We start from the raw sequence: 23,763 nt of genomic DNA on the forward strand, positions 1-23,763 counted from the left end.
ATATAATTGTATCTTTTTCACAGTTACGATGTGTGTTGGTATCGCCCGACACAAAAAACGACAACGTCCGGTTATAAGAGAAAAACTACATTAAGGGGTTTTTAATTTTCCCATACATATCCCTCTTAGATAGAGTTATTTAAATGATTTTTATATATGTTTTTGAAACTGCAGATGTCTAGAGTGACGTTAAATATCTTATTAAAATTCACTTCCTGTCACGTGTTTTCTTGTCCTAAAAATGAAAAGTTATTTCAGCCAGATCTCGAAAACGGCATGAGATTAAGACACCAAACTTATAGGAGTAAAAACCTTTGTGAGTAGGCAAAACACATAGGGTTAAACGCGTCAGCCGTCACTCCCGGTCGTCAAAGAAAATGGTCAAAGAAATCGAAATCTTCAACTTTTCTTTTTTGAATCTTTTCTTGCATCACATTATTGCATCTCATTTGTAGTTTCGAAATATGTTGGTTCTATCGGAAACAAAAACGTCAACTTCCGGTTATTAGAGAAAAACTATATTATTCGAGTATTGTACTTCCCCATAAATATCGCTTATAGATTAAGTATTTGAAATGGTTTTTATATATGTTATTCAGTCTGCAAATGTCTAGAGTAACGTCAATTATCTTGCTAAAATTCACTTCCGGTCGCGTGCTTTAATGTCCTCAAAATGAGAATTTGTCTGAGGCAGATCTCAAAAACGGTAAGAGATTAAGACACCAAACTTATACCAATAATAGACCTTGAGGAGTAGACAAAACCATTTTAGATAAACACGTCAGCCGTCACTTCCGGTCGTCACAGGAAGTGATCGAAGAAATCGAAAATTTCAACTTTTCTTTTTAAAATTAAAACTTGCATCACTTAATTGCTTCTCTTTCGATGTTTTGAAATATGTTAGATTCCACCGGAAACAAAAACTTTAAACTTCCGGTTTAAAGAGATAAACTACGTTATTTCGTGGTTTAACTTTCTCATAAGTATCACTTGTAGACAAATACTTGAAATGTTTTTTACATATGCTGTAGATACTGCAAAAGTCAAGAGAAAATTCAGAGAGTTTTATTCAGTTCATTTCCGGTCGTGTGTTTCCTGTCCTCAAAATTAGAATTTGTTCTCACAATTGTTCGGCAACAGTAATAGACTGAAGTCTAAAACTTTCAGGAGTTATAGTCAGTCATCAGTTCATTTGCATCGTGTAAAAATCGTGTGTCGTCATTACTTCCGGTCGTGACAGGAAACGAAGCAAAAAGGTATTTTTTTAAAATTAATTTGTTTCTACACAAGTTTTAGGCTAATACCGAAGTTGGAAAAGACTTGTTGATGCAAACAGGAAGTAGTATAACGGAAGACCTTCTCATTACTAGTAATGAGTTTCTAGTTATTATTAGTATTATTATTTTTTCCCCTTATCATGTCCCCCTCGATTTCTCAGAAATTGCTGGACGGATTTTCTTGAAAATTTCAGGGATGATAGAGAATGAAAATACCCCCAGACAGTTTTTTCATTTTTTCAAATTTTATTTCCGGTCGTCTTTTTCAAAAATATTTTGTCCCAGTCATATCTCAAAAACGGTAAGAGATTAAGACACCAAAGTTACAAGAGTAATAGACCTTGAGGAGTAGGCAAAACCATTTGGGTTAAGAGTGTCAGCCGTCACTTCCGGTCGTCGCAGGAAGTGATCAAAGAAATTCGAAAATTTCAACTTTTCTTTTTTTAATTCAAACTTGCATCACATTATTGCATCTCTTTTGTAGTTTCAAAATATGTTAGTCCCACCGGAAACAAAAACGACAACTTCCTGTTATAAGAAAAAAAAACTACATAATTTGAGTATTTTACTTTCCCATAAATATCTTTTATAGATAAATTGTTTTAAATGGTTTCTAAATATGTTATTTAGACTGCAAATGTCTAGAGTAACGTCAATTATCTTTGTAAAATTTTACTTCCGGTCGCGTGTTTTAATGTCCGCAAAATGAGAACTTGTCCGAGTGAAATCTCAGAAATGGTAAGAGATTAAGACACCAAACTTATACGAATAATAGACCTTGAGGAGTAGAGAAAACCATTTGGGTTAAACACGTCAGCCTCACTTCTGGTCGTAACAGGAAGTGATCAAAAAATCGAAAATTTGAACTTTTCTCTTTTGAAATGACACCTGCATCATATAATTGTATCTTTTTCACAGTTTCGATATGTGTTGATCCCCCCGAAACAAAAAAAAAAAAAAAAAACGACAACTTCCGATTATAAGAGAAAAACTACTTAATAGAGGGTTTTTTTAACTTCCCCATAAATATCGCTTATAGATAAAGTTTTTTTAAAATAATTTATATATATATGTTATTGAGACTGCAGATGTCTAGAGTGACGTCAAACATCTCAGTTAAAGTCACTTCCGGTTGCGTATTTTCCTGTCCTCAAAATGAGATTATGTTCACCTAATTGCTCAGCACCAGTAAACGACTGATGTCTAAAACGTTTAGGACTGATAGTCAGTCAACAGTTTTTCTACATCTTGTGAAAATCGTACGTTGCTGTCACTCTCGGTCGTGACAGGAAGCGATGCAAAAAATAAAAAAGAATTTTCCACGTTTCTTTTTTTTTCTTTTTACAGAAATCTTTGGCTAATGCAGATGTCAGATAGACTATAACCCTGCAAATTATTTTCACTGGAAGTGCCGACCGAAAAACCGGAAGTTGTCTCAAACATGAGTAGTTTTTCATGGAAACTTTTAGAGATGATCAATTGTGAATAATTTAGGTGTAGAATAAACATTTCATTTGTTTGGAGTTATTTCGGTCATGATGAAGTAAAAAAAAACATAGAAAGTAGAGTTATATCCGGGGTTTTTTCATGACCTTGACCTTTGACCTTGAACTTTGATGACCTTGACCTATGACCAAAAGGTCAGAATCAATAATTAATTTCCTCCTCTTTTCAAAAAAAAAAAAAAAAATCAAACCAATATCAACCTAGAATATTTCTCTAAAACTCATATAACAATTTGGATCAACATAAAATTTCGGTTAACTGTAGAAGAGACCTAAAAGAAAGTTTCCTGAAAGTTTGACGGTGAATCTCAGAGTATACAGAAATTATGAATGTTAACGGCAAACACTACATTTTTTTCGTATCTGAAATTTAGGTGCCGATGAACATAAAAATTAAGTAAAGCTTTTCTCGGATAGTTCTTCAGTTGTTATGAATAGCAGTCGATTCTCTTGATATAATATGATATTTTAATACCAAGCATTCTTGATTTCTCTAGTACGTGGAGTTTATTTCAATTTTATTTAGAATTAATTTTAATCGAATGAATGTCGAAAACAGCGATTTTTCCTAGCAAATAAATTTTCACGCTCTCATTGACACCTTTTTCTTCCTAAAATGCATATCTGAAATTTTAATTTATGCTTCTTAAATTTAATTCATTCCACACAGAGATGCTTATTTTAATCTTACCTATTATTTAAGGATATTCAGTCACATCCGAACCCGATCCGACATTTTTATATATTTGTAAACAAAGTCTCGACACTGCAGTTCTAATGCATCATAGGCTCTGAATGATTAACCTAATGCATTCCAAAAATAGACAAACTCAAATATTTTTTTAAACCGAAACTCTGCATTTAATTGCATTATACACCAATCGTGTTTCTCAATCTATTCAATAATGATTACTACATTCCATAACAAGCAAAAGAACACGTGCTTTTATTCCTATTTATTCCTAAAAAATTAATTTACTACTTGGTCTAGTGGTTAGCGCGCCTGCCTTACAAGCCAAAGGTTTTGAGTTCGATCCCTGCTGGGAGAACATTTCTTTTTTTTCAAACCAACTGACAAAAGAATCAAGAAAACGGAAGACCTGTTATTGCCAAGGCAATAAGTATCTAGTTATTCTTATTTTTCCTCCCATATTTTGTGCAGGCGTTTTCTCAGAAACTATTCAGTGGTTTTCAGTGATTTTTTCAGGGATAATGGACAAATATATGTACTTTGTGCATCAGAGGAGAAAATTAAAAAAAATTACTTTCAGTTCAAAGTAATGGCCAATTTTTCTGATTTTGAATTGGATTTTTGTCTTCGCATCTCCTCTAAAACGACTAAGTATATAAACTGGAGACATGTCAAAGATGATAGAGCATGAACTTGTAGATGTTCTGGCCAATTTTTCGTGCGTCGTCAATGCTTCCGGTCACCACTGGAAGCGAATTTCAAAAATGATTTTTTTAATTTGTTTTTCAATATTTTTCTTTGATATCAGTAGGGTTAATAGAGAAACTTCTGAAAATGCTTAGTATATAATTTGTTTTGAAATTGATAAATAAAAACTCTAGATATTCGCATTTTAAAATTTGAAGCGGTGTTCAAAATGGCAGCTATCCCCGTAAGCTCTGACGAGCTGGTCAGAGCTTACGGAGACAGCCAGCGTCTTGTTGAACGAAACTACCATAGGGATCAATGAAATGTACAGGAATTGATGGATCTGGCAGATTTTGGAAATGGATAATCTATCTTTGAAAACATAAATACTCTACCTCCAAATGCAATAAAATTAGTAATTTGTACGGTACATACAATAATATGTATGATGATGGAAACCATTCAATAGTACACACATTTCATAGAAAAGGCGCGAAGATTTACTTGTGATGTTTGGCGCGAAATAATGTATCGTGACCCCCTTTCATAGTAGACAAATGGTCTGATACAGAAGTGCAGAAAAAAAATTACATGGACACGTCTGTATGAAATACATGTATATGGAATTGCATGGAATAAAAAGTTGAATACATAAAGAATAAAGGAAGTAAACAGTATCATCAGTTCATTAGTAATAGATTATTTCTTCTGCGAACCGTTATTATTTAAACTCAAGTAATGACGAATTCCGATGTGAATCTGCTTGCACAAAATTTGGCTAGCTAGCTCTCATTCTATAATTCCGCACTTTATAAGAACACTTTTAACCTTCCTGACGCTTGTTACTTCAGGCAATAATAAAGTAAAAATCGATGATGGATGGTATAATTGCGCTGGTGTAGTGGTTTCCATATTGAATTTTCACGCAGCCGATCTGGGTTTAATCCCGATTATGTCTGAATTTTCTTTTTTCATCTTCTAGCTTAAATTTACGTTTTCATCTTTATAAAAGATATTTAGCGGGGTTTTTTTTCCTGTGTGAATTCTGCGCTATTTTCATAAACAAATCTTTAAAATCCTTGCATTTTGATAGACCCATATTATATTTTAGGCATCTTTACTACGAGTATATATAAAATTATGTAATTTAACATGCAAAGAATTTAGATATAAGGATGATTATTCGGACGGAAGACCTCTCGTTGCTCGCAACGAGTATCTAGTTATTATTAATTTTTTTCATAGTTATGGCGATATCTCAGCTGTGAGTGAGCAGATTTCAGAGATTTTTTCAGGGAAGATGCATCGTGTGAATCTCTCCAGACGTATTTTTCATTTTTTCAAAATTCACTTCCGTTCGCGATTTTTGGGGAAATTTGTATTTTTTAAATGGCATTTTGTCCAGATTTTTTCTCGACAACGGTAAAGATATGAAACTGAAACTCACTGAAGAGATAGAACATCGAATTCCAATATATGGAACGACCTTTATTTTTCGTCGTCGGCACTTCCGGTCGCAAACGGAATTGAATTCAAAAAGTCCAGTTTTTCAACTTTTTTGTTTTTCAATATTTTTCTTTAGGATTAACAGGGTTTATAGAGTGTCTTACAAGAATTCTAAATATGTATTCAATATCTTGATGCGTGCATTTATTGCAAAGATATGACCTATCCAAACTTTGTCCCACTGTCTGGGGTTCGAATCCCGTTGGAGGCAGTTAAATTTTTTTTCTTTGTTTCTCTCTTTTTTCAGTTGCTAATGACTTCTCTCTCTCTCTCTGAAAACATGTTTGGTGGTTTTTGCCGATTTTAAAAGCTTTTTTGTCAGAGATTCTGTAGAAAACCTTTAATAATCATGATCTATGCTGAAAGACTGCAGCACAGGAACGCAAACAAAAAAAATACATTCTTTGAAGTATTTTATGGATGATGTAGCATATCGTTCTGGAGAAAAATTGGTCGGAAGACCACTTGTTATCCTAGCAACAAGAAACGCATCTAGTTATTTTTATTATGCGTTTAAGCCAACAATCCTCCAAATTTACTGCAATTGTCAATCTACAACCATCCGGTATAGTTTACCATTCCCAATTTATTTTCATATAATATTTATATGTTAGTTTATCTTTATATTTTAGTTTAACGTCTCTATATGAGTAAAAAAAGAATTCTCAAATGGGAAGTAAAACAGCATACAATCATATATTTTAGTTTGCGTGGTAGATGTATATCATACAATTTATAAGTACAGTGTCATATGCTCATTGACGTTTGTGTAGCCTAACTAGTGAAGAACTGAGGTGCTTTTCATCTTTTATTGTTGACAATAGACTAACTAGTAGTAAGAAACTGAAAAAACAAAGTCATAATTACAATGTTACAAAAAAGAAACAAGTAGAACAGCACAAAAAATGCAATTCAGTTGATGGTTGGTAGGTTGGTATAGTGTTGGCATTGGGCGGTAAATGTTGGCCCAACATTGGTCCATATGTGGGTGCAAAAGCTGGTCCATCGGTGTTGGTTATGCGATGTTGGGCCAATGTTGGTCCATTATAGTAAATGTTGGCATAAAATATGACCATTATATGTTGGGTATTTGATGTTGGCCCAACGTAGGTCCAACCGAGTAGATGTTGGCATAAAATAGAGCCACTGTGTGTTGGGATGTAATGTTGGCCCAACATAGGGCCAACCAAGTAATGTTGACATAAAACATGGCCAAGGTGTGTTGGGCATGTAATGATGGTCAAATATTGCCCCAACGTAGTAAATTTTTATTATAATGAGGCATTGATTGGGCTTTCAACGTTGGCCCAGCATTGGTTCAACGGAGTGAATATTGGAAAGGAAACAACTTTCATATACCATACATGTAGGTGATTACACACATATTAAATCTGTATCTTTCAGAAGCACTTAATCTTCTTTCAATAGAGATAACTCACCTTTTGTTAAAACATTATGGATTGTGGATTTATTTTAATAACTCGTTTATTAACAATTTACAGTGCATGTCTTAATAAAAACGAAAAATTATTCCAGAACTTAATCTATGAAAATAATATTTTTAATGATTATTTATGTTTGTAATTAGTGTCCGAGACCATTGCTTTTTTATACATGTAGAAGTTTTATTCTGCACAGTATATAATTTTGTACATTCTATATTTAGCATCATGGAACCTAAAGTGCTGAATTTTAGAGCTCCAAATAATTAGGTCAGTGGTGAAATTCACTGGCTCGGCAGGTGACTGGTCAGTTTCCTAGGAAACGGGCATCCTAATCAGCTCTGTTTCGTAAACTCGGAGTTGTCACAACACTTGAACAAAGCATGTACATGTACGTGTCCATTTTGAAACGCAAGAAAGAGAAAATGGATTGTTTTAGCCCTTGAAATGTAAATATAGTTGTTTTATGTGTGATTGATAGAATTTTATGTCTGTGAAAGTTTTAACTTGAGCATAGTTTGTAAAATTGAACAAGTTATTCAAAAATTACATTTTCAAAATAGTCATGTATATTTACTAGTACTCTGGCTAAGTTAAAACTTGTAAGTACTAAGAGAGAAAATTTTTAAATGGATTAAAATGATATATTTTTTTATATTGTTTAATATAGCATCTAGTGGGGAGAAAACCCTTTATATGTTACAAGATCATTGATATTTGGAATTAATGGACAGTGAGTGATTTAATTATCTGTGTAAGAGACATGAATTTTATAGACCAAAAAAAAAAAAAAAAATACAATGAACAGGAAAAGAGGAGTGAATGATTTGGAAGTAATATGGACAGGAGAACATTCTAAAGTTTCACAAATTTGAACACTTTTTTTAGAGGAATATTAAATTGTTGTGATATGGGATAGACTTAAGAAAACATTGAACTACTTTTATTTCACTCTGTTGATTTCATTCCATAGGAGTGACCAAAAAAAAAAAAAAACCCCAACAAACTTTTGTTTGAGGAACAAGTTAATTTTCCATGCAGGATTTATCAATTGTGTTTTACTCGTAATTATAGAAATAAAAAGGTTACAGGAATTCATATCGTTGAACTAAAATAATTTAATTGCCGATCATTTGCCAACATGTTTATAGAACGTAGGGCTAACATTGGTCCAACATTAATTGTAAGTTTAAAAAAACATTGAACGAACATTGGGCCAACAGGAAGTTGTACGTTGGACCACTGTTGGACCAACGCCAGATAACTAATAGTCGAATGCTGGCCCAATATTAACTAGTATTAATTGTAACGGGGACAGATGTTCCCCAAACGCTCCCCAACTTCCTTTTAGTGTCTTATTCCCTGTAAGCTTCATTAAATAAGGCAATCAAGTATATTGGTTTTTTCACGCATTACACGCGCGCGCACGGGCACGGGCATGCATGTACAAAATGACCATGTCAACTTGTCTACACGTTTAATACATCTTTATATTCAAATTTCATCAAAAGAAAAAAAAAATTCGGCTATATTAAGTATATCTGTCATTTTACGCATTGCAAGCGCGCGCACGTGCATGCATGTCCATGATGACCGTGTCATCTTGTCAACACTATTAATATATCTACTTATTTTGAGTATCAAAGCATTTCATCAAAAAGTATAAAAGTTACAGCTATATCAAGTATATTGGTCATTTTAGCATTGCATGCGCGCGCATGTGCATGCATGTGCATGTTGACAATGTCGTCTTGTGTACATTTATAATATATATTTATATTCCGAGTTTCAATGCAATTCAACAAAAAATGTGCAAGTTAAGTCTATATCAATTGTATTGGTTATTTCAATCATTGCACACGCGCGCACGTGCATGCATGTGCATGCTGACCATGTCATCTTGTCTACACTATTAATATATCTTATATTTTGAGTATTAAAGTATTTCACCAAAACATATGAAAGTTTTGGCTATATTAAGTATATTGGTCATTCTACTCATTGCATGCGCACGCACGTGCTTGCAAGTTCATGCATGTGTGCGCTGATCATGTCATCTTGTGTACACTTCAAATATATTTATATTCTGAGTTTCAAAGCAATTCATCAAAAAATGTACAAGTTAATTCTATATCATTTGTATTGGTTATTTCAATCATTGCGCATGCGCACACGTGCACGCATGTGCATTCTGACCATGTCATCTTGTCTATAGTTTTAATATATCCTGATATCCTGAATATTAACGCATTTCATCAAAAGATATGAAAGTTATAGCTATATCAAGTATATCTGCCATTTTACTCATTGCACTCGCGCGCACGTGCATGCATGTTTGTGCTGATCAAGTCTTCTTGTGTACACTTCTAATATATATCTAATTCTGAGTTTCAATGCAATTCATCAAAAAATGTACAAGTTAAGTCTATATCAATTGTGTTGGTTATTTCAATCAATGCGCATGCGCACACGTGCATGCATACGCATTCTGACCATGCCATCTTGTCTACACTATTAATATATCCTTATATTCTGAGTATCAAAGCATTTCATCAAAAAATATAAAAGCTACAGCTATATCAAGTATAATGGTCATTTTACGCATTGCACGCGCACGCACGTGCATGCGCGTGCGCGCAAAATGACTTTCGTTCCGCAAATCTACATAACATTCCTATTAACCCTAAAAAGGTATCACCTCAATCGGATGTGTAGTTTTGGAGATCACTCACGGACAAAAAAGTACCTAGGAAGAAAAATAATAATAACTAGATATTTATTGCCTAGGCAATAACAGGTCTTCCGTTTTCTTGACTTCTTCGAAAAAAAACACCACAATCTTGCCAATAAGATTACTCTAAATAATTAACAAAAGTTATCTCAAGGCTTCCAAAGATATGTAAATACAAATAAAAACAAACGGAATTACTTTCTTGTTTTCTTTATGTACTTCATCATGAACGAAAGTGCTCCAAACGAATAAACTGTTCATTCTACACCTTAATTATTCACAACTGATCCTCCCTATAAGTTTCCACGAAAAACTACTCATGTTTGAGACAACTTCCGGTTTTTCGGTTTGCACTCCCGGTGATAATAAATTGCATGGTCATAGTCTATCTAACATCCGCATTAGCCAAACATTTCTGTAAAAAGAAAAAAAACTGTAACAATTCACTTTTCTGCATCGCTTCCTGTCACGACCGGAAGAGACGGCAACGTACGATTTTTACATGATGTAGATAAACTGAGGACTGACTATCAGTTCTGAAAGTTTTAGACTTCAGCAATGTACTGTCTCTGAGCAATTCGGTGAACAAAATCTCAATTTGAGGACAGAAAAACACGCGACCAGAAGTGCATTTTCCTAAGATGATTAACGTCACACTAGACAATTGCAATCTCAATAACATATATAAAAATCATTTCAGAAAACTTTATCTATAAGCGATACTTTTAGGAAAGTTAAAAATCCCAATTACATAGTTTTCTCTTATAACCGGAAGTTGTCGTTTTTTGTTTCCAGTGAGACCAACACATATAGAAACTGTGAAAGAGATTCAATTATGTGATGCAAGTTTTATTTCAAAAGAGAAAAGTTGAAATTTTTGATTTCTTTGATCACTTCCTGTGACGACCGGAAGTGACGGCTGACGCTATTAACCCAAATGGTTTTGCCTACTCCTTAAGTTCTATTACTCCTATAAGTTTGGTGTCTTAATCTCTTACTGTTTTTGAGATCTCACTTGCACAAATTCTTATTTTGCGGACAGTAAAACACGCGACCGGAAGTGAATTTTACCAAGATATTTGACGTTACTCTAGACATTTGCAGTCTAAATAACATATTAAAAAAACATTTCAAACACTTAATCTATAAGCGATATTTATGGGAAAGTAAAATGCTCAAATTATGTAGTTTTTCGCTTATAACCGGAAGTTGACGTTTTTGTTTCCGGTGGGACCAACATATTTCGAATCTACGAAACAGATACAATAATGGCATGCAAGATTAAATCCAAAAAAGAAAAGTTGAAATTTTTGGTTTCTTTGATCACTTCCTGTGACGACCGGAAGTGACGGCTGCCGGATTTAAACATATTCTGCAAACCTTCTTGTCATGATCTATAATCCCTGAAAGTTTGGTGACTTAATCTTTTACCGTTTCTGAGAAAACGTCCGGACATGAACTCTTTTGGAAAAACGGAAATCGGACATATCTGACGACCGGAAGTTTATTTTGATAAATCCTTAAAAATGTTTTTAATTCATTTTATTTGTAATATTCCCTGAAAGTTTCAAGAAAATCCATTTAGTCATCTCTGAGAAATCGCTTGGACAAAAAATGGGAAAAAAATAATAATAATAACTAGATACTTATTGCCTAGGCAATAACAAGTCTTCCGTTTTCTTGACTTCTTCGGGAAAAAAAAGCACGATCTTGTCAATAAGATTACTCTAAATAATTAACAAAAGTTATCTCAAGGCTTCCAAAGATATGTAAATGCAAAGAAAAACAAACGGAATTACTTTCCTGTTTTCTTTATGTACTTCATCATGAACGAAATTACTCCAAACGAATAAAATGTTCATTCTACACCTAAATTATTCACAACTGATCCTCCCTAAAAGTTTCCATGAAAAACTACTCATGTTTGAGACAACTTCCGGTTTTTCGTTTGGCACTGCCGGTGAAAATAAATTGCATGGTTATAGTCTATCTAACATCTGCATTAGCCTAACATTTCTGTAAACAGAAAAAAAACTTGAAAAATTCACTTTTTTTTCATCGCTTCCTGTCACGACCGGAAGTGACGGAAACGTACGATTTTTACATGATGTAGATAAACTGAAGACTGACTATCAGTTCTGTAAGTTTTAGACTTCAGCAATGTACTGTTTCTAAACAAGTTGGTGAATAAAATCTCAATCTGAGGACAGAAAAACACGCGACCGGAAGTGCATTCTCCTAAGATGGTTAACGTCACACTAGACAATTGCAGTCTCAATAACATATATAAAAATCATTTCAAAAACTTTATCTATAAGCGATATTTTTGGGAAAGTTAAAAATCCCAATTACATAGTTTTTTTTTCTTATAACCGGAAGTAATCGTTTTTTGTTTCCAGTGAGACCAACACATATAGAAACTGTGAAAGAGATTCAATTATTTGATGCAAGTTTTATTTCGAAAGAGAAAAGTTGAAATTTTTGATTTCTTTGATCACTTCCTGTGACGACCGGAAGTGACGGCTGACGCTATTAACCCAAATGGTTTTGCCTACTCCTTAAGTTCTATTACTCCTATAAGTTTGGTGTCTAAATCTCTTACCGTTTCTGAGATCTCACTTGCACAAATTCTTATTTTGCGGACAGTAAAACACGCGACCGGAAGTGAATTTTACCAAGATATTTGACGTTACTCTAGACATTTGCAGTCTAAATAACATATTAAAAAACCATTTCAAATACTTAATCTATAAGCGATATTTATGGGAAAGTAAAATACTCAAAATATGTAGTTTTTCGCATATAACCGGAAGTTGACGTTTTTTGTTTCCGGTGGGACCAACATATTTCGAAACTGCAAAACAGATGCAATAATGTCATGCAAGATTTAATCGAAAAAAGAAAAGTTGACATTTTCGATTTCTTTGATCACCTCCTGTGACGACCGGAAGTGACGGCTGACGCATTTAAACATGTTCCACAAACCTACTTGTCATGATCTATAATCCCTGAAAGTTTGGTGTCTTAATCTTTTACCGTTTCTGAGAAAACGTCCGGACATGAACTCTTTTGGAAAAACGGAAAATGGACATATCTGACGACCGGAAGTGAATTTTGCAAAATCCTTAAAAGTGTTTTTAGTTTATTTTGTTTTTAGTTTATTTAATTTGTCATAATCCCTGAAAGTTTCAAGAAAATCCATCGAGCCATCTCTGAGAAATCGCTTGGACAAAAAACGGGAAAAAAATAATAATAATAATAATAACTAGATACTTATTGCCTAGGCAATAACAGGTCTTCCGTTTTCTTGACTTCTTCGGAAAAAAAATACACAATCTTGTCAAAAAGATTACGCTAAATAATTAACAAAAGTTATCTCAAGGCTTCCAAAGATATGTAAATACAAATAAAAACAAACGGAATTACTTTCCTGTTTTCTTTATGTAATTCGTCATGAACGAAGTCCTCCAAACGCATAAATTTTTCATTCTACACCTTAATTATTCACAACTGATCCTCCCTAAAAGTTTCAATGAAAAACTACTCATGTTTGAGACAACTTCCGATTTTCGGTTTGCATTTCCAGTGATAATAAATTGCATGGTTATGGTCTATCTAACATCCGCATTAGCCAAACATTTCTGTAAAAAGAAAAAAAACTGTAACAATTCACTTTTCTGCATCGCTTTCTGTCACGACCGGAAGTGACGGCAACGTACGATTTTTACATGATGTAGATAAACTGAGGACTGACTATCAGTTCTGAAAGTTTTAGACTTCAGCAATGCACTGTTTCTGAGCAATTTGGTGAACAAAATCTCAATTTGAGGACAGAAAAACACGCAATCGGAAGTGCATTTTTCCTAAGATGGTTAACGCCACACTAGACAATTGCAATCTCAATAACATATATAAAAATCATTTCAAAAAACTTTATCTGTAAGCGATACCTTTGGGAAAGTTAAAAATCCCAATTACATAGTTTTCTCTTATAACCGGAAGTTGTCGTTTTTTGTTTCCAGTGAGACCAACACATATAGTAACTGTGAAAGAGATTCAATTATATGATGCAAGTTTTATTTCAAAAGAGAAAAGTTGAAAATTTTGATTTTTTTTATCACTTCCTGTGACGACCGGAAGTGACGGCTGACGCTATTAACCCAAATGGTTTTGCCTACTCTTTAAGTTCTATTACTCCTATAAGTTTGGTGTCTTAATCTCTTACTGTTTTTGAGATCTCACTTGCACAAATTCTTATTTTGCGGACAGTAAAACACGCGACCGGAAGTGAATTTTACCAAGATATTTGACGTTACTCTAGAAATTTGCAGTCTAAATAACATATTAAAAAACCATTTCAAACACTTTATCTATAAGTGATATTTATGGGAAAGTAAAATGCTCAAATTATGTAGTTTTTCGCTTATAACCGGTAATTGACGTTTTTGTTTCCGGTGGGACCAACATATTTCAAAACTGCGAAACAGTTACAATAATGTCATGCAAGATTTAATCAAAAAAAGAAAAGTTGAAATTTTTGATTTCTTTGATCACTTCCTGTGACGACCGGAAGTGACGGCTGACAAATTTAAACATATTCTGCAAACCTTCTTGTCATGATCTATAATCCCTGAAAGTTTGGTGACTTAATCTTTTACCGTTTCTGAGAAAACGTCCGGACATGAACTCTTTTGGAAAAATGGAAATCGGACATATCTGACGACCGGAAGTTTATTTTGGAAAATCCTTCAAAATGTTTTTAGTTTATTTTATTTGTCATAATCCCTGAAAGTTTCAAGAAAATCCATTGAGTCATCTCTGAGAAATCGTTTGGACAAAAAATGGGAAAAAAAAATAATAATAATAATAAACAGTTGAATCACTATAAGGTCTTCCGACTGAAACGAAAGACCTTAATAATAATAATAATAATAAGAAACAGAGTAAAAACAATATGTTCCCAAACTTCGTTTGGGGAACATAATAATCAACCAAATATGCCACAAGGCTTGCAGATTTGAAGAAGGCGCCATGCCTTTTGTTTTAATTCATTATAATTAAATGTCTGGGCTAATGATTGTTCTTAAAGATAGATATTTACTAAATAGATATAAAACTATAGTTTAATTTGAAATAATCCTTGTAATGTTTTGTTTTTTACGTTATGTTAAAAATCTTGACGCGAGCCCATTGCAGAGGTGTCTGAGAGAGGAACGAACGACAACTCTGCATAGGAGATTGCGCCATGCCATATACAATACACAAACGGAAATAGTGTGTAAAAAACAAAAAGATAAAGGATTCAATCCGGATTGATTAATAAGGGGGACAACTCAATGTCGTGTACAATACAACGTTAAATAAATGCGTATGAACAAAACTATGTCCTAATTATTCAAAACAAGTGGATGATATATATATATATATATATATATATATATATATATATATATATATATATATATATATATATATATATATATATATATATATATATACAGTACCAACCAGACCCAACCTGACACAAAGCAGTCCCAGAGCAGTCCCGGGGACTGCTTTCTGGGACTGCTCTGGGACTGCTAAAGCAGTCCCACAGCGGTCCCAGAGCAGTCCCAGCGGTCCCAGAAAGCAGTCCCAGCAGTCCCAGAAAGCAGTCCCAGCAGTCACAGTGGGCGGGGTTATTAATTTAATGGGCGGAGCTTACTCAGAAATGAGATTACCAATAAACAATGATCCATTTCTTTCTGAGCAGTATCAATTCTCATGCGACAGTCATTTTTGAACTCTTAAGAAAATCACACTACGCGTATAGAAACAAATAATAAATATTGAACAAAAAAGACGTTTACACCTACTAATAACATAAATATTTAAACACAGGTTTGTGGTATATTAATTTTTCACCAAAATAAATCAATTTCTAAATTACTGTGATTGATATTGGTTTCCTTATTTATTTATTTTTTTTTATAGAAAATTAAACTTGAGTTTTTTTTATTTTCTATCAAAAGTAGCTTTAAATAGGTCTTATAATTATAGAGCAAGGCCAATTTCCATACTATAGATGAAAGCAGTTTTCTTAAGTACTGGAGCTTTTGAAAAATTCTTTGTGTATTGTATTTCAGTCACGATTATTTTCACTGACTTGCCAATTTAATTATCGTTAGATTATATCTATGTAACAGAAAACAATAATACTTTTATTATATAAACGTTTGAGTGTACATGTGTAAATCACGCGAATGGAACCCTCAGATTATGTTCAAAATTAATTAATCCCGAAATAAATTTATACACATTTATTGAAACGAAGATTTTTTGCAGTACATAGATTGAAATTAGTGTCATTGTTGACCAGCATGTTCAGTGATGTGTAACACTGATACCCAAATAACATGCATTGACTTTCTACTAATCATGCCCGAAGGCGATTGGAACTTCAGGTGTTGACACCATTTTATACATTTGTATTGCTTTTTATTAAGCGGCCAGGAAAACACAAACAAAACAAATAAGAAAAAAGTCACAATTCCCAATATTTTAAAATGTTTATAATTTTACTCTTTTAATAACTTGTTTATAAATCAAAAACAAATTCATAAATAAATCCCCCAATAATTGTTCACAAATATAATTGTTTAAAGGACTGAAGAATGGTAGAATGATTTTATTTCATGGTCATTTAATAAAATTATTTATTAGGTTTTATTTGAGGGCGGTAAAAAATAGCATAGAATGCTCATTTTTGGCATGCATATGGTTTTAGCTTTTTCAATTTAAAAAAATCCAGTACAGTACGTCCCTCTGAATGTCTTATTGTAATGACAAGTTTGTTTGTTCTTTTTTTTTTGGTTTGTTTTTTTTAAATAGTGCTAATCCAAACTTTGAGTACATTCCGTAACTTGACAGCATCAATTAATTAAATAGGCCTCGATATTTTTTTTTCAAACATCTGTATTAAAGTTTTAATTAGCATTAATTAATTAAATAGGCCTAGATATTTTTTTTTCAAACACCTGTATTAAAGTTTAATTTAAAGGATAAAAGTCATCTCCTGACTTCCCTTTTAACTACTTTCATTTTTTAAAATTAATTCTAGACTACAATTGTGTAAATCTACAGCCCCTGAAGACATTTAATAATTACATGTATATCTATCTCTACTTATGAAAAAATGTTGTAAAAAATCCTTGGTTTTTTTTTTATTCTTTACCTTAAACACCTCTCTGCTGAAAGTAAACAAAACAACAACAGGGAGCCTGCAAATTCAGAATACACAAGGGGCGGAGCTATCATGTCACTCAGAACCTTTTTCATGCATGAGTGAACAAAGCAGTCCCAGAAAGCAGTCCCAGGGACTGCTGGGACTGCTGGGTCTGCTTTCTAGAGCAGTCCCAGAGCAGTCCCACAGCAGTCCCAGAGCAGTCCCAAAGCAGTCCCGGGGACTGCTTTCTGGGACTGCTTAGGTGTCAGGCTGGGTCTGGTTGGTACTGTATATATATATCACACATATTGCTTGGCACTGTGGCTTTTTGTAAATTACTGTGGTTACCGACCTTGTGAACCTTGAACTTAGTATTTTACCTACTTTTCATAATAGTATATTGAGCCAATATACAGCTTTTTTTTCATTTGTGAGGTAAGGATAATTTTTTTGGCATGTTTACAGTTTCTCATAAAATATTTTGAAAAATACCAGCGTCACAGATCACTTTATTTGACTTATTTTGCAAAAAATACTCTGGAAAGTAAATTAACTAGCGTTTTTTTCCTTCAATTTTAGAGTCATGGTTTAAATAATAAGCATTTATATCAAATGTTAATGAGCTTATGACACTGTACTTGGAACTGTATCATATACAGTTACACAAAATTGAAATTTATGAATTATGAAAATAAATTGAAATCAGTATACCAAAATAGAATGTTGTAGACTGACAATTGCAGTAAAGAGTCTGAATGTTTTTTTAAGGAAAGTTTGATTCAACACATAATAAAATGATTATTTGTAATTTCTAATGATTACAATTTCGATACTCATTTTAACTTTAAGGTTGGGGATTCATATTTCTGATTCTATTGTAGACTAACTATCTGTGGATTTGTTTTTAGGTCACCTGAGTCACTCAGGTGACCTATTGCTATCTGTTTTCGTCCGTCGTCGTGCGGGTGTGCGTCGTGTGTAAACTTTTCACATTTTCGACTTCTTCTCAAGAACAACAGGGCCAATTTCCACCAAACTTGCCACAAAGTATCCTTGGGTAAAGATGATTCAAGTTTGTTCAAATGAAGGGCCAATGCCTTCTTCCAAGGCATTGATAATTAAGAATTAGTGAAAAATTAATGGTATCTTTTAAAAATCTTCTTCTCAAGAACCACTAGAACTGGTAAGATGAAACTTATATGGAAACATTCTCAGATTGTGTAGAGTCAAGCTTGTTAAAATCATAATCCCAGGAGGGGGGTGGGGCCACAATGGAATATCAAAATTTTACAAAGAAATATATAGAAAAAAAATCTTTTTCTCCAGAACCACTGTGCCAAGAAAGATGGAACTTATGTGGAAACATCCTTAAGTAGTGTAGATTCAAATTTGTTAAAATCATGACCCCCAGGGGTACATGTAGGGGGGCACAATGGAGGATCAAAGTTTTACATAGAAATATATAGGAAAGATCTTTAAAAATCTTCTCAAGAAAAGCAAAGCCATTATGAGTCATATTTATATGGTAGCATCCTGATGTAGTGTAGATTCAAGTTTGTTCAAATCATGACCCTCGGGGGTAGGGTGGGGCCACAATGGACGATCAAAATTTTACACAGAAACATATAGGAAAAAATCTTTAAAAATCTTCTTCTCCAGAACTACTGGGCCAAGAAAGATGAAACTTATGTGGAAACATACTCAGGTAGTGTAGATTCAGGTTTATCGAATCATGACCCCCGGGGGTAGGTTGGGGCCACAATTGAGGATCAAAGTTTTACATAGAAATATATAGGAAAAATCTTTAAAAACTTTCTTCTCAAGAACAGCAAATCCATGGTGAGTAATATTTATATGGAAGCATCCTCAGGTATTGTAGACTCAAATTTGTTCAAATCGTGACCCCCGGGGGTAGGGCGGGGCCACACTGGATGATCAAAGTTTTACATGGGAATACATTGGAAAAATCTTTTTCTCCAGAACCACCGGGCGAAGAAAGATGAAATGTGGAAACATCTTCAGGTAGTATAGATTCAAGTTTGTTAAAATCGTGATCCCCAGGGGTAGGGCGGGCGGGCGATAATGGACATTGAAAGTTTTACATTAGAATATGTAGGAAAAATCTTGAAAAAATTCTTTTCTCAAGAACAGCAAAGCCATGATTGGTTATATTTACATGGAAACATCCTCAGGTAGTATAGATTTAAGTTTGTTCAAATTATTACTCAAGGGATAGGGTGGGGCCACAATGGACGATCAAAGATTTACAAAAGCTTCTTCTATCAGTTTATATCATATTCTACGGATCTTCTATGGATTGTTGTTTTAAACTCAAGTGACTGTTAAGGCCCTTGGGCCTCTTGTTTTTTCTGTTTTGTTTTTGTTTGTTTTTGTTTTTGGTTTTGTTTTTGTTTGTTTGGTTTTTTTGCAGACAAATGCATGAACTATAATCCTAGTTACTAATAAATAGCTGAGCACTATAAGATTTATTTGCGTCTTTATTGATGCTATAAAGCATGCAACACAAGCGTTCATTTGAACACTCGGGATAAAATATTTACAGAAAAGGTCAAAGTAAGAGTTAGGCCATTCCAAGGTTTTTCTTTGTTTAGCGTTCACCCTAAATTCGAAAACCCATCCTTCTTTCCGGGAAAACACACAAACCAAAAGGGTAAAACACGTTTTAAGAATATTTATAGATCTTCTCCTTATCACTTGAGAATTCTCCTCGCATCGTAACTAAGTTAAATTATTAGATCATTGAAATAAAAAAAATGGTATACCACTTGTAAAAAAAAAAAGAGATGCAGATCCAGAAAGAGTAAATTGCATTTCAAAGATTTGTGTTTGTTTTAATTTGTGTTTGATTTTAATATCATAACCTGAAAACCAATCCGTCCGTGGACGCTAAACATAGAAAAACTTGGAATGACCTTATATACATTTAAACCAATTTTATATGTACATGTAGTCTTTACTAATTTAGTTATTAAACATTTTTCTTTCATAATATATTTTTTCAGTCTACATGTCTGTTAATTTTTCACTTTTTTCAATTTTTCCAGAAAAACAGGGACATTTTCATTCAAACTTGCAATACTTTACGTTTCAATAAATATTCAAAGTTTTGTTATTTAAAAAAGGTGTCAAATTTTACATCACAATAAAAAAAATTAATAAAGTCGTTTTTGAAAAGCAGAGTAAGGTCATGACTATTTTAAATTATGTGTTTCCATCTAGTGCAGATTCTAGTGTATTCAAGTCAACTGGATTTTCATTTTATAATTTTTTTTCTCTGAGACGTTAGTGTTGTAAGTAATTACATGTTATTCTTGAAAGAAACATGTTCCATTTAAAGATGTTTATTTGATGGTGCGGATAATGATCCATGAATTAAGAATAAATTAGACTTTTAATATATTTTTTTAACGTAAAAGAATTTCCTCTACAAGCTGACTGTAAGTAAGCTAATTATAAACTTTTGGAAAGCAGATTTCAGATTATGCAATTCTTGAAGACAGGTAGTGGATACAATCAGGGATTTTAATTTTACATGCATAAGAAAGCTTTCGTTGTTTCACGAGGGGAACATATGTTTATAGACAAAAAACAGCAAAAAATGGTCATATTTTACCAAGTTCAAATGAGATTACAAATCAAAAAAATGTACTTTTTCAATCTTGTACGTTGAATTTTACATAAGTTTAACATACTGAAAGATTTAAGGGTCGTTTATCCATTCCCATGCATATTTGAAAATCTGGTGATGCTTTTATGCCTGATTTTAACGGATAAAATATTCTAACCTTCTTGTGAAAACAGTTTTAAAAAGAGCAATTATATTTTTGACACTGGTTTTAAAATTATTGATCAATTACTAAATAACTCTTCTTTGTATTCAATTAAGTTTTAATGGCCATTAATATTGAATTAAATGGGTGTAAAATATAGGCGGGAATCAAGAGTTAGCGTGCGTAGTTCTTCCCTCCTGAGGTCCAATCAGTTTGTAATATGCGAGTTTCTTCATGCAATGTAGCATTTTGATGGCATTTGTTTTCACCTTCTGAAGATTTTAATGCTAAAATTATGTGACTCCAGTGTCCACCTGTTTCTCTGTATTTCTTAAGTCACACTTTTCACATTGTCAACTATACATATATACTATATTACTCCAGAACCACTGGGCAAGTTTCAACTGAACTTGCCACAATACATCCTTGGACGAAATGAATTCATATTTTTATCACAAAATCTATGTCCTTTTTAAAATACTTTATAAATGGTGAAAATATCTGAGTCAATTGAAAATCTTTTGAAGAACCAATGAGCCAGAAAAGACAAAACATATGTTTTTCATAATTCGTAGTTGTAGTCTCTGGGGTTGAAATAATGAGGCAAAGTTTTAAAAATTATGACGTGTAATATTAAAAGTTTTATGGTTTTATCATCGTCGGATACCTACGGGTGATCTAGTCTTTACTCATCACTCGTGGGCAAACTCGCCGAAAAATCGTCGTATGTAATAAATATGCGTGGGTCATTTGACTGGCTGCTGAACAGAGTCGCAATGGCAAATATACGAATCAAAGTTCACGTTATGTATGTATGTTCGGCAATGCCAAAAACTATTCCGTAGTTTACAGGCCCTAGTTAACACACCGATTGCTAATAAATCCACTCACCGGTGCATTTTGCAGTTTGAAAAAAAAGTAATGTCAGTGATCTGTACAAATGGACTTTAATCGTTTTAAAACAAACCTTGCACGTTTTAACGAGCGTCAAAATATTTACCATAAATAGCAAACTAATAAACATATTTTCAAAATTGAAGAGTTCCAACTTTTTGATTGGTTGGCTATAATCAACAAATTAGCATATTTTACGGCGATATTTCAGCGAGTTTGCCCACGGGTGATGAGTAAAGACGAAATCACCCGTGAGTATCCGATGATGTGGTTTTATATGCTTCTACAGTTGTCAGTGTTCATATACAAGTCTAGGTTAAGGTCAGGTTTGGACTGTTATATTTCTTTCTTTTTGCTACACAAGATAAAGGATAAGATCCATACAAGAAGGAAAAAGGTATCATTATTAAAATCACGTTTCAATTGTCACAGATTTAAAATAAACTACATGTGATCTTATTTGGGTAAATGAAAATGGTAACTATAACCTCTTTTCTTAGGATTTGTAATTTACCTCTAAATATAAACCTGTATGATAAGCCTCGTCCAACTGGCAGATGCAGCTCATCCTCATCTTCTTCTGCTGCGGAAGACCAAACTAAAGACTACTGGAAGTCAGATGTAAGTATTAATATTTACATCTGCCAATAATTTAATTTTGGTTGTAATGTGTCATTTGATTGGATAAAAAATAGTTTATATCATATAACCTATGTTGCCTACGTCACAATTACGTCAAAAATGTATCAATCTGCTTGACGTTATTTTTAAAATATGTTCAATTTTATATATTTACTTTTTGGATGTTTGCGGTTTTTAAATGTAAACTGTCCTAATCCAGATTATACAGTATATCTTGTGTAGCTAATAACGGAATGAAAGACACATGGTTACACTTAGATTAACTACGTCATATTAATAGAAGTGAAAAACATGATTTGAATCATCAGTTCTTGTTTAAAGAGCTAAATCCACGAAGAGGCTAAATTGTCCTATTTTTTCAGGAAATTAAACTGAGGGGAAGATGATAATTTACAATAGAAATATTATCCTTGTGTATCAAACTTGAATAGTTTATGCCATTTTTTTTTATTTGATGACGTCATATTTGTACAGAAAACGTCTAAACACGTGCACCTTGCTACTTTTTTTGAAAATAAAACATTTTTTCGTCTTTGATTCAAATTTTTGTTGTGGCCACACCCTTTGAACAAAATAAAATTTATAACATTGAAAAAAGAATTAAAATATGAATAAATAGAGCATATTATTATTTTGTTTGAGGGGTGTGGCCACATCGAAATTAATACTTTTCGTTCGATTCAAATCTCTTAGCGCCGACTCACACAGTGGAAATAACGCGGATTACCCTACATTAATAGAAATGAAAAAGATTCTATATTGCTTTTGTAAATATTAAAAAGTTTCGAAATGCAAATGTTCTATTTATTATAAGTTATTTTGTGTTGTGGTGCAAAAAAAGAACGAAAAACTCTCGCTAAGCATGACAGCATGCGGAAGCAATAATGTCGACTTTTTGTGTACTGCGTTCCTCAGTTCTGACCCAAGACTTCATTCAAGTAGCTGATCTATATTTAACTATATTTAAGATTTTTTGCCACCTTACAAAACATAAATTGTGTATGTCGTGAAGTCTGCATCGACAGCATACAAATGTTAGGCAATAGAGTCTAGTATATATTATTACTATTATAATTATAACCCATACCCAACATGCATTTCAGAAATCGCCTTTGTCATTTTAAGAGAAAAGAATAATTAATATTTTTTATTGAAAACCTTTTCTGATCCGAGACCTTTTGACATAAATTAAGTTACGAAGTATTGAACCTAGAAAATTCGAGTTGACAAATTAAATAAACCTGATTGATTTTACAGATCGCGTGTATTTTTTCAAGACAGTGACAATTTTTTATGGTTTTGAGTAAATTCAGTATCTCCTGCATGCTGTGACCTAGCCAACACATGAAAAAATAAGTCAAAGGGGGCCTACTTGCTATCTCTTTCTATTTTG

General features: G+C 33.0%; 1 protein-coding gene across 1 annotated transcript in view; it reads left to right on the forward strand.

The window, feature by feature from the left end:
• LOC133184105 (uncharacterized) overlaps positions 1-23,763 on the forward strand; it is a 279,833-nt gene that overhangs the window by 203,945 nt on the left and 52,125 nt on the right. Inside the window, exon 7 of the mRNA XM_061318958.1 lies at positions 22,229-22,349. Within this exon, the coding sequence (XP_061174942.1) occupies positions 22,229-22,349 (121 nt within the window). The remainder of the gene's footprint in view (positions 1-22,228; positions 22,350-23,763) is intronic.

The sequence above is a fragment of the Saccostrea echinata genome, unplaced genomic scaffold (genome assembly GCF_033153115.1).
Source record: "Saccostrea echinata isolate AGI-Se365-2 ecotype Australia unplaced genomic scaffold, CSIRO_AGI_Sech_v1 ptg000010l, whole genome shotgun sequence".
In the NCBI taxonomy this organism is placed as follows: domain Eukaryota; kingdom Metazoa; phylum Mollusca; class Bivalvia; order Ostreida; family Ostreidae; genus Saccostrea; species Saccostrea echinata.